Source organism: Polypterus senegalus, chromosome 11 (genome assembly GCF_016835505.1).
Source record: "Polypterus senegalus isolate Bchr_013 chromosome 11, ASM1683550v1, whole genome shotgun sequence".
Lineage (NCBI taxonomy): Eukaryota > Metazoa > Chordata > Cladistia > Polypteriformes > Polypteridae > Polypterus > Polypterus senegalus.
In genome coordinates this window covers 124396659-124406775 of record NC_053164.1, presented here as the reverse complement: position 1 = coordinate 124406775, position 10117 = coordinate 124396659, and the positions used below count along the sequence as shown (strand labels likewise).

The following is a 10117-nucleotide window of genomic DNA, read 5'->3' as shown; positions in this document are numbered from 1 at the left end:
CTCCCCTGCCATGTAAATTAAGTTTCAGCAATTCAATGAATAATTAACTCCTGCAATGCAGAATAAAACCAACACAATGTATGAGGTTGTCTGTACTAGGGATGCATCAATACCATTATTCTCAGACAAAGTATGACTACCGATGCTTGTTTTTTAGTATTCAATGCTGCTGTCGATACCATTGTAGTGAGATGAAGGCTGGAAGATAATGTTTATTAAGTCTATCACCTGTCAAAAAAATCACATTGAATTAATGTCTGTAAACTAAACCAAAATTTCAACAAGTCTTTCAACATGGGATGTAATAATATAACACAGTGTTCACAGGAATTTGGCTAAAAATAACAAGAACAATTCTCTTACTGTGTTACAGTAAATAGCAGAACTCTACACCAATAATGCTTCACATTATGAAGTAATGTTGAAGCACAAATTCTATTCCATTGTGTTCTGTCAGAAAACAGATGCATCGGATACCGTGTTTAGAAAAGAAACACAGTCTTCATGTCTATAAAAAACACATTACTTGTAATATGATCAGCCAAAATTAGTATCTTTAATAAATGGTTTCATTTCATTGATTAAAATACACAAAGTACCAACTAGGTGTTTATAGTGTATGAAACAGACTTTTCACAAAAAGCTTAAAAGATAATGTAACATTCCAAATGTATAAAATATGTGAAAAATATGTAGCATAGTTTAAATAGTGAAATTCATTTTTTAGCATTTTAAGAAAGTCATCACAGCATTTACTGTTTTGGTTCCCCATTGAAAATGACCTAGAAAAGGCAAACAGTGGCACATCTACACACGCTGTTTTTAGCTAAACGCATCACATAGCCTATTAAAAGGGGATACCTTGGACCGAGTAGGGTGGCGATGCTGATTGCCCTCTTAGGGCAGTACGCTATGTTTGAATGCCTAAAATGCCCACACCTGAGTATCATTGCATCTGCAATACCTTGCTGGGCAAAAACGCCCTTTGCCACTGCTAGCTGGAGCACATGAGCAACACAAGAAAAGCTTGGAACTCCAGTGTCATCCAGGCCTTTTATCATATTTTTGGCATTGTCATGGACCACAACATGCACATAACTTTTTGGAATAGCCCAAGTGCCAAGCATTTCCTGAAATGCATTTGCTATTGCTTGGCCTGTATTAGAGCCTCAGAACTGCTTTACATTCTGCATAACCCACTGGAGAGCGAAACTCTCATCTATCCACTGTGTAGTTAAGCTGATGATAGACATTGGACAAGCACTGCTTCTCCAAATGTCAGAGGTGAAGCTGGCAGCTGTTATGTCATGTAAAAAGCTGCTGATATGCCATTTTACAAACTCATGCATCCTTGGTAAGACAATCCCTGTGATATGGGTATGACTTGGAATGTTGTACTTGGGTTCCAGCACATTCAGGATGCGGCAAAATCCCACATTATAAAAAATTGACAATGGTTGATTGTCAAGAACAATATTCTGGGCAAGCGCCTTTGTTATTGTCACTGCCCATGGATTATCATTTGACATTTTTTCTCTCCTTGCTAGAGTCTTACTCAGTGTTGGCTAATAGTGAGTGCCACCAGACTGAATTTTAAACCGCTCATTCTTATGTTTACTTTTAAGAGGTTTAGTTAGGTTACTTGTATTGTATGAAGTTGGTTTTGTACTTCCTCTTAATATTTTAGCAGAGTTTACAGTTTACTCTATTGTTGAGGCGGCTGACCGGAGCTGTGGCCGCAAGGTGGTCGGTGCCTGTCTTGGCGGCAATCCCCGAACCCGTTGGTGGACACCGGCGGTGAGGGATGCCGTCAAGCTGAAGAAGGAGTCCTATAGGATTTTTTTGTCCTTGGGTCTCTGGAGGCAGCTGATAGGTACCGGCAGGCCAAGCGGAACGCGGCCGGTTGTTGCTGAGGCAAAAACTTCGGGCATGGGAGGAGTTTGGAGGCCATGGAGAACGACTTTGGACGGCCGAGAGATTCTGGTCCACCGTCCGGCGTCTCAGGAGGGGGAAGCAGTGCAGTGTCAACACCATATATGGTGGGGATGGTGCGCTGATGACCTCAACTCAGGACATTGTGGGTCGTTGGGAGGAGTACTTCGAAGACCTCCTCAATCCCACTAACATGCCTTCCAATGAGGAAGCAGAGCCTGGGGACTCTGAGGTGGGCTCTCCCATCTCTGGGACTGAAGTCACCGAGGTGGTCAAAAAACTCCTTGGTGGCAGGGCCCCGGGGGTGGATGAGATACGCCGGAGTTCCTTAAGGCTCTGGATGTTGTAGGACTGTCTTGGTTGACACGTCTCTGCAGCATCGCATGGACATCGGGGACAGTGCCTCTGGATTGGCAGACCGGGGTGGTGGTCCCCCTCTTTAAAAAGGGGGACCGGAGGGTGTGTTCCAACTATAGAGGATCACACTCCTCAGCCTCCCTGGAAAAGTCTATTCGGGGGTTCTGGGGAGGAGGGTCTGTCGGATAGTCGAACCTCGGATTCAGGAGGAACAGTGTGGTTTTCGTCCTGGTCGCGAACAGTGGACCAGCTCTTCACCCTTAGCAGAGTCCTGGAGGGTGCATGGGAGTTTGCCCGACCGGTCTACATGTGTTTTGTGGACTTGGAAAAGGCATTCGACCGTGTCCCTCGGGGAATCCTGTGGGGGGTGCTCCGGGAGTATGGGGTACCGGACCCCCTGATAAGAGCTGTTCGGTCTCTGTACAACCGGTGTCAGAGCTTGGTCCGCATTGCCGGCAGTAAGTCGAGCCCGTTCCAGTGAGAGTTGGACTCCACCAGGGCTGCCCTTTGTCACCGATTCTGTTCATAACTTTTATGGACAGAATTTCTAGGCGCAGCCAGGGTGTTGAAGGGGTCCGGTTTGGTGGACTCAGGATTGGGTCACTGCTTTTTGCAGATGATGTTGTCCTGTTTGCTTTGTCAGGCCGTGATCTTCAGCTCTCTCTGGATCGGTTCGCAGCTGAGTGTGAAGCGGCTGGGATGAGAATCAGCACCTCCAAATCCGAGAGCATGGTCTTCAGCCGGAAAAGGGTGGAGTGCCCTCTCAGGGTTGGGGGAGAGATCCTGCCCCAAGTGGAGGAGTTCAAGTATCTCGGGTCTTGTTCACGAGTGAGGGAAGAATGGGCGTGAGATCGACAGGCGGTTCGGTGCGGCATCCTCAGTGATGCGGGCTCTGCATCAGTTTGTCGTGGTGAAAAAGGAGCTGAGCCATAAGGCAAAGCTACGGTGGCCCTGAGGGGCAAAGCGTGAAAAAAACACACACCAATAAACATTAACAAAAAACACATAAAACAAATTAACAAAAACACGCACAACAAATTAATAAAAAGCACATAAAACAAATTAACATGAAACACATAGAACAAATTAGAAAGAAAAAACGGAAGTGGACTTTCAAAACGGAAATGATATAATTTTTAATTTACCAGAAAGGAGAAAAAGAAGAAGACCTGCACTGGTGGTATTTTTGAAGATACAGAAACATTATCATTATCTGTTTGTCATTTCAGTGTCGTTTTAGTATAGTTTCAGCGATTGGTTATAAAGCAAGCCTTGCGTTGGTATTGCATAGTTTTAAGGTGTTTTCAGTTCGTTCCAACATTGTTTAAAATAAACATGTTTTGTCCTTTTTGTGGCACAAATCTTCGGTTAAGAACAGCATATTGCCATAACTGCAGCCGCTCTCTAAGTGTATTGACAAGCGTTTTAGAAAATGATTCAGGTATGTTATGTTTTTAATGGCATACTATATAATAAACTTAAACTGACTGCAAGTAAATGGTAGTGATATATGCATAAGTTAATAACCATTGGGCATATTGTCTAAAGTGGCAGAAATAACATAATATATCGCTAAATTCAGTGGCGTAGGAAGCCTGAGTATGTCCCGACAGCACTAGGCAAAAGTCCAAAAGATTTGGACGAGGCGCCAGTCCATTTCAGAGCCCATTCAATCACTTTTAGAAGTACTTCTAACGTTGAAGAGGTAAGCGAGTTTTTAGAAATAAATGAAAACCGGGAAACTTTGTAAATTTGTAACTTTGAAAGCAATAATATATGATTATTATATAGTGTCGTTTAATTTTTTATGGGTTACTGTGCTCTAAATATCCATCCACACTAAATAATATACTGTTTTTTAATAGGTGTTGTGAATACCACAGACGTGTCTGATTTAATAAATGAATATTTTCGAAAAGGTCACAAGTACGATGTAATTTTAGATTTCCTCAAGACGCATCATGGATTCAGCATAAGTCTCCGGACTCTGAAAACAAAATTAAGACTGCTTGGTCTTTCGAAGCGAGGCAATTTCACTTCTTTACAGGTAGTCCGTTCTACGATTCAAAGGGAACTACGTGGACCTGGACAGCTGTTTGGTTATCGGACAATGTTTCAGATTTTAAAACAAAAGTATCAGTTGCGAGCTAGAAGAAGTGACGTAATGAAGCTTATGTCAGAAATGAATCCCTCTGGAACTCGAGCAAGGAGGATCCGAAGGTTTTTCGAAGAAGTTATCATTCTTTGGGACCTAATTATGTTTGGCACGTCGACGGTAATGATAAGTTAAAACCATACGGTTTCGCTGTTAGCGGATGCATTGATGGATTCTCGAGAAAAATATTATGGCTGACATGTGGTCCAACTAATAATAATCCAGCAGTAGTGGCATCTAACTATATGAAGGTCATTTATGACCTTGAGTTGTTCGATGCGATTGAGAACAGATTGTGGAACAGAAAATGGAATAATGGCAGCAATGCAATGTGCTATGAGGTCGCATCACAGTGACCGTTTTCAGGAGAAGCAAGTCATATTTATGGGACATCTACATCCAATCAAAGAATTGAATCCTGGTGGGCACAGTACAGAAAACAACGGTAAGCGCAATATCTTTATTTTAATTAACGCCGCACTTGATATAGCCTAGGCTAATTTAAACATTTACGAGTATTTTATTAACATTTTGTTTCAGTATGTTTATAACATATGCTTTCTGTTAGTTCACAGTTCTGGATGGACCTTTTCGAAGATCTGAAAGACTTGGGCCATTTCAACGGCAGTCATGAACACAAATGTTTGCTACGCTTCTGTTTCACTGATATCCTGCAGAAAGACCTAGAGGAATGCAAGCAACTATGGAACCAGCATAGAATCAGACCTTCCAGAATGTCTACGTGCCCCCCAGGAATTCCTAACGAATTGTACAGTTTGCCTCACAGGTCTAGTCCCTTTTGAATTTTATTTCATGTAAGGTTGTGTAGGTGGCGTAGTGATTATCATCGTTTCCGCATTACAGTTTTTGGAGATTTTGCTCCAAATCCATCCTATATGTGCACGCAAGTGTTGCGTTTGATTGGCTGGCAACGGGTACAGTTGTTATTTGTGCCTTTCCAGCCTTGACGATCATATTTATTAACAGCAGTCGTTACTTTCAAAAGTTCTGCTTTTTATAGTACAATATAAGTAAAGCCATAACTCAAGCTGTTGCCCATCATTGCTAAAATCAAAAACACGCTTGTATCATAATAAGAGTCTTAACCAATACGAGATGGTTTTGCCTTAAAAGGACGTAAGACAAAATCGACTGTTTTGATAACAGTGCAACACAGTTGTTAAAACCGTCACCTTTATATTCCAGGTGAGTGGTTTTAGGTTTCTCAAACACCGAACACAAGGGTGTACTTGGAACGGTTTCTCGAACACCTTTTATCGGTGAGAAGGCAGTTACACTCGTGAGAACAGCAATTCTAGACTCTCACTGGCTTTCTCGAAATGAGTGACACGCGTGAATGTGTGTGAGAATCAGCCTGTTCGTTTAACAATATTATGAAATTCACTAGGAATGAGACCTTCCTCAGTAAGCCGTTCAGTTACCAGAACTTGCAATGCACTGATAGCCAAATAGCGTATGGAATTATGTAGTGATTACACATTTGCAAGTTTACTGTTTGAATGTCCATCAGGGATGTCGCTTGATTTAACGTTACTTTGGCGCTTTCTGCTGTGGTTAGCTGCTTGTGGGATGTGGGAGAACGGAAGAGAATGAAAATGAAAACTGGAGCCTTTTTTGCGGCTGCAATAATAAACCGCTACAAGCATCTGCTCACGCCTGTCTGTTTCTGTGTCTCTAAAGCGGATCAAACAATGCAGCCTTTCACAATACTCTGTAGCATAGCCCTCGATCAAAGAAGGTCAGTAAAATAGTGGAATATAAACATTAAGCCTTAAACGGTTACTTAAATAATGTGAGAGTTCATTTGACACTGGCACTTTGCAATGTGAGGGGTTTCATATTAAGTCTGATTAGTCTGCTTAACGACACACAGATTTGATTAAACCCCTCACTGACGAACCTCGATTCTGCGTTTGTAGGAAAAGATTTGCTTCCCTGTGATGGACTGACACCATGTACACGGATTGTTCCTGCCTTATTGTGGTTCTTTAAATTGTATCTATATATTGTTTTAAAGAAATACACACCTTTTTGGTTTTATGGCATAATAATTTAGGCTGTTGTTTATACAGACTATGCACATTCAAACTTTGAGAGTTGGCAACATTTGTAGTTATTGTGTAATTTATCAACATTTACCAAACATGTTCTGATCATTTCATATATTGGGATATTTAGCAACTTTCAGGCTTTCTTGTTCACTGAGCAAATTAAGGTACTGGTCCTAATTTATTTTTTTTAGTATCAGTTTAAGTATATATCATATTTTTAAGCAAAGATTTAATTTTGCCATTGAATGTTTATATTCCTATATTATAGGTTTTGGTCAAGGGATTGTGGTTTTCATGTTGCACAGCAGCAGCTTCAGGACCTGAGGGACCAATGTGAAACTGTTGGTCTTTGTGGAGATGAAGATATACAAGATTACCTCACATATGTGAAAGAACAATATGACCTTCAAACACCACAAGTCTGGGAAGATGCCCTGGATTTATTCTTTAAGTTGAAGGAAAAGACAAATGTTTGATAACAGCAATACAGCAGATGCAAGCTTTCAGAAAAAGCAAAACATGTATAAGTTAAAAAACACTTAGATCAGTTTTGTTAACTTGTGCAAAAAAGTACTATGGCAAGCCGAATTAACATCTAGAGATATCTCAAAATGAATTTCAGATATCTTAAAATGTAATTTACTTTTATGATACCTGAAACTCGCCTTAAGAGATCTTAAAATAATTTCCTTCATATTTTAAGGTATGTGCAATACATTTTGAGATATCTCAAATACATTTTCAAATATCTCAAAATAATTGTGTCTGCATTTCAAGATGTCTCAAATTAATTTTTTCAGATATCTTAAATTGACCTTTTGTGCATTTTAAGATATTTTAAATGCTTTTCAAGATAACTCAAAATCATTTCCTGTAAAACTGCCTATTATTTCAATGGAACGTCTTGTTTATTATAGGATATCTTAAAATGTATTTGAGATATCTTGAAATGAGCAGGGAGTGATGTTGAGATATCTTAAAATAGACAGGAAGTCCCATTGAAAGAGTAGGAAATTTTACAGGAAGTGATTTTGAGATATCTCTAATTGCATTTAAAATATCTTAAAATGCATTTCACATATTTCAAAATGTACAGCACATCATTTCAAGATTGAAATCTATTTGAAATATCATAAAATGCTTTTTAGATTTCTTAAAACAGATGCATTTTAGATATCTGTAATTCATTTTGAGATATCTTTAAATGTTAATTTGGCTTGCCATAAAGTACATAAATTTTGACTGAAGAACTTCAACCTGTAAACCACCAGCAGTAACAATAGCTTTGAACAATGTATACTTTGTATGTGCAAAATACTTCATTTATATTGTCAACCTTATTAATAAAACAGTCAGCCAACATCAATAAATTGCCTTTCAATTAAACAACATTTTGCATTTAAAGATAAACAAATTGTTGATCAATAAAGCCCAAAGCCTGGAGAATTCAAAATTCCAAAGCTAATATGAAATTTGAAACTGTCATATGATGAATGTAGTGGCAAGCATAATGTATTGCTGCAAGTGTTGGCAGTTGGAAACGGGGAATTATCATGCAGGAATTTTATTGTTGGCCTTGGCTCAAATCCCAGTGGTGGAATCGTCTTCAGTCCTGTTGCAAACATAACAATATCTTCTAAAGTTGGATCTGTAGAAGAGATGTTACCTTAGGAGGACAAAGGGAACACAACAGAAATATCTTTTAATGATGTAACCATCAAGGTAGGCTAAAGAAATATTCTAACCAAAAATGATAATTTCACAAATAATTTGAGTTTTTATGTTTTGATATTGTTTGCTGTTGGTCAGCATTAATCTATTTGACACCTATTTTAGCAGCAATTTTCTTATCTTTTTTCTCCATAGAAACATGAGATTGAAATTCTTTTCTGTGATAACTACAAATAACACTGAGTAAAAAGCAGCTTTTTAAAATCACTTTTGATTTAAGTATTTCTTTAAACAGAGAACAAAAACATGCCTAATTATGACTGAACAGTACACTGAACAATACACTAGTTCTGATGTTAAGACAATATATTTACTACTTCTTACATAATTTTATTGCCAATTATGACAGTAGTTAGTTCTGAAACCATCAAGTACTACAATAATAGATATAATTTTTTTGAAAACATCTAAAACGTTTATTTATGAATTTCAAATTTAAATCTGCACAATTTGAGTTATTAAAATTAGATAACTTTAATATGTAGCAAAATAAACATATCTTTCTATGCCTTTGTATAAGAATAGAAAATCACTGTTTGGCACCTTCAATATCTAGTAGATAATCTGCCCAGTAAGATGCTATCCTTCCTTCTTAGCGTCTCTTGTTGCTACCACACACACTAAATTCAACTCTGAAGATGCTTTCAATGAACTCAGAGCTGAGATTTTGAGTACTGAAGCACAAATAAGGTTCAAACGCTGATGGACTTTCTAGAATTTTCTGAAGCACATCGAGGGTTGACAATCCATCTTTGAATCTATTAAAAAAATAGTTGTCACTGTCATGTTTCACATATATACAGTAAATGTATCTGCCCATTTTAGAGAATCAAAAACTGCTCAGCATATTTGCTTAATTTTATGCTTTACGTACCTTTCAATGCATGCAGCATTTCTTGAAAAGAAGTACCATTTTAAAAAATCTTGCACAACACTTTCTCTCTCTCCGATGTCTTTTATGCTATGAAGACATCCAGCCAAAAGGAGTACTGTGCTGTGTTTTGCCATGATGTCTCTCAGGATTGACAAAGATGTGGATGACACTATCTATTTTTAAAAGTACACTCCATTAAACTCCATTTGTAAACAATAGTTTTACAAAATTTCCATTACTGATATAACGACAATTTATTAATCAAATTAAATTAAAACACTTACCTCCTGAAGCACATTCTGAATGTCTGGATCTGTGACATCTTCAATAGATGGTGAAACATCTGTTTTACCACAGATGTATTCTACAAAATGTCTGGAGAAAAAGTGTGGAGCAGGGCCACCATGGACAAGTGACACAGCAATTACTCTTCCAATGATGTAATACTCATCCTTGGCAAGTCCTAAAAGTAGACAAAATGGTTTTACCATCTATTTTGTAACTACCTTTGAAATTAAACACACACCACTCAAAGAAAAACCTGATGACCCGATTCTCTTGATTCACTAACACAATGTCTGACTAGTATCTCAGAATGGATGAATAGTAATTTTCTCAAGTTAAATAAAGAGAAACTGAAATTTTAGTGATCAGCAATAATGTATACAATGAGGCTATTAGAAATAAACTGGATACATTAGGATTAAAAGTCAAGACGGAGGTAAAAAGCTTAGGAGTGATTGTTGACTGTAATCTGAATTTTAAATCACATATTCATCAGATCACTAGGACAGCATTTTTCACTTAAGAAACATAAGTAAAGTTAGACCTCTTTTATAATTGAAAGATGCTGAGAAATTAGTTCACGCGTTTGTTTTCAGTCGACTAGATTACTGTAACGCACTCCTCTCAGGACTACCCAAAAAGATATAAATCGTTTGCAGTGAGTGCAGAATGCAGCTGCTAGAATCCTAACTAGGAAAAGAAAATCAGAAC

The 10117-nt window shown here is 38.3% G+C and overlaps 1 protein-coding gene across 1 annotated transcript; it reads right to left on the bottom strand.

Moving 5' to 3' along the window:
* Window positions 1–8909: 8909 nt before the first annotated feature.
* Window positions 8910–9627, bottom strand: LOC120539823 (G2/M phase-specific E3 ubiquitin-protein ligase-like). The gene is made up of 2 exons (XM_039770200.1): window positions 9406–9627; window positions 8910–9005 (listed from the first exon to the last, which is right to left on the bottom strand). Exons 1-2 carry the CDS (start codon window positions 9610–9612, stop codon window positions 8940–8942), a joined length of 273 nt encoding a protein of 90 aa, XP_039626134.1. The 5' UTR covers window positions 9613–9627; the 3' UTR covers window positions 8910–8939.
* Between the last annotated feature and the right edge of the window lie 490 nt (window positions 9628–10117).

Bases quoted from the DNA above. Each gene is read 5' to 3' on its own strand.
- LOC120539823 (XM_039770200.1), bottom strand. From the start codon at position 9,612: ATGGTAAAACCATTTTGTCTACTTTTAGGACTTGCCAAGGATGAGTAT. The intron at 9,006-9,405 runs GTAAGTGTTTTA...TTTTTTTAATAG, and splicing joins TTCAGAATGTGCTTCAGGAG to ATTCAAAGATGGATTGTCAA.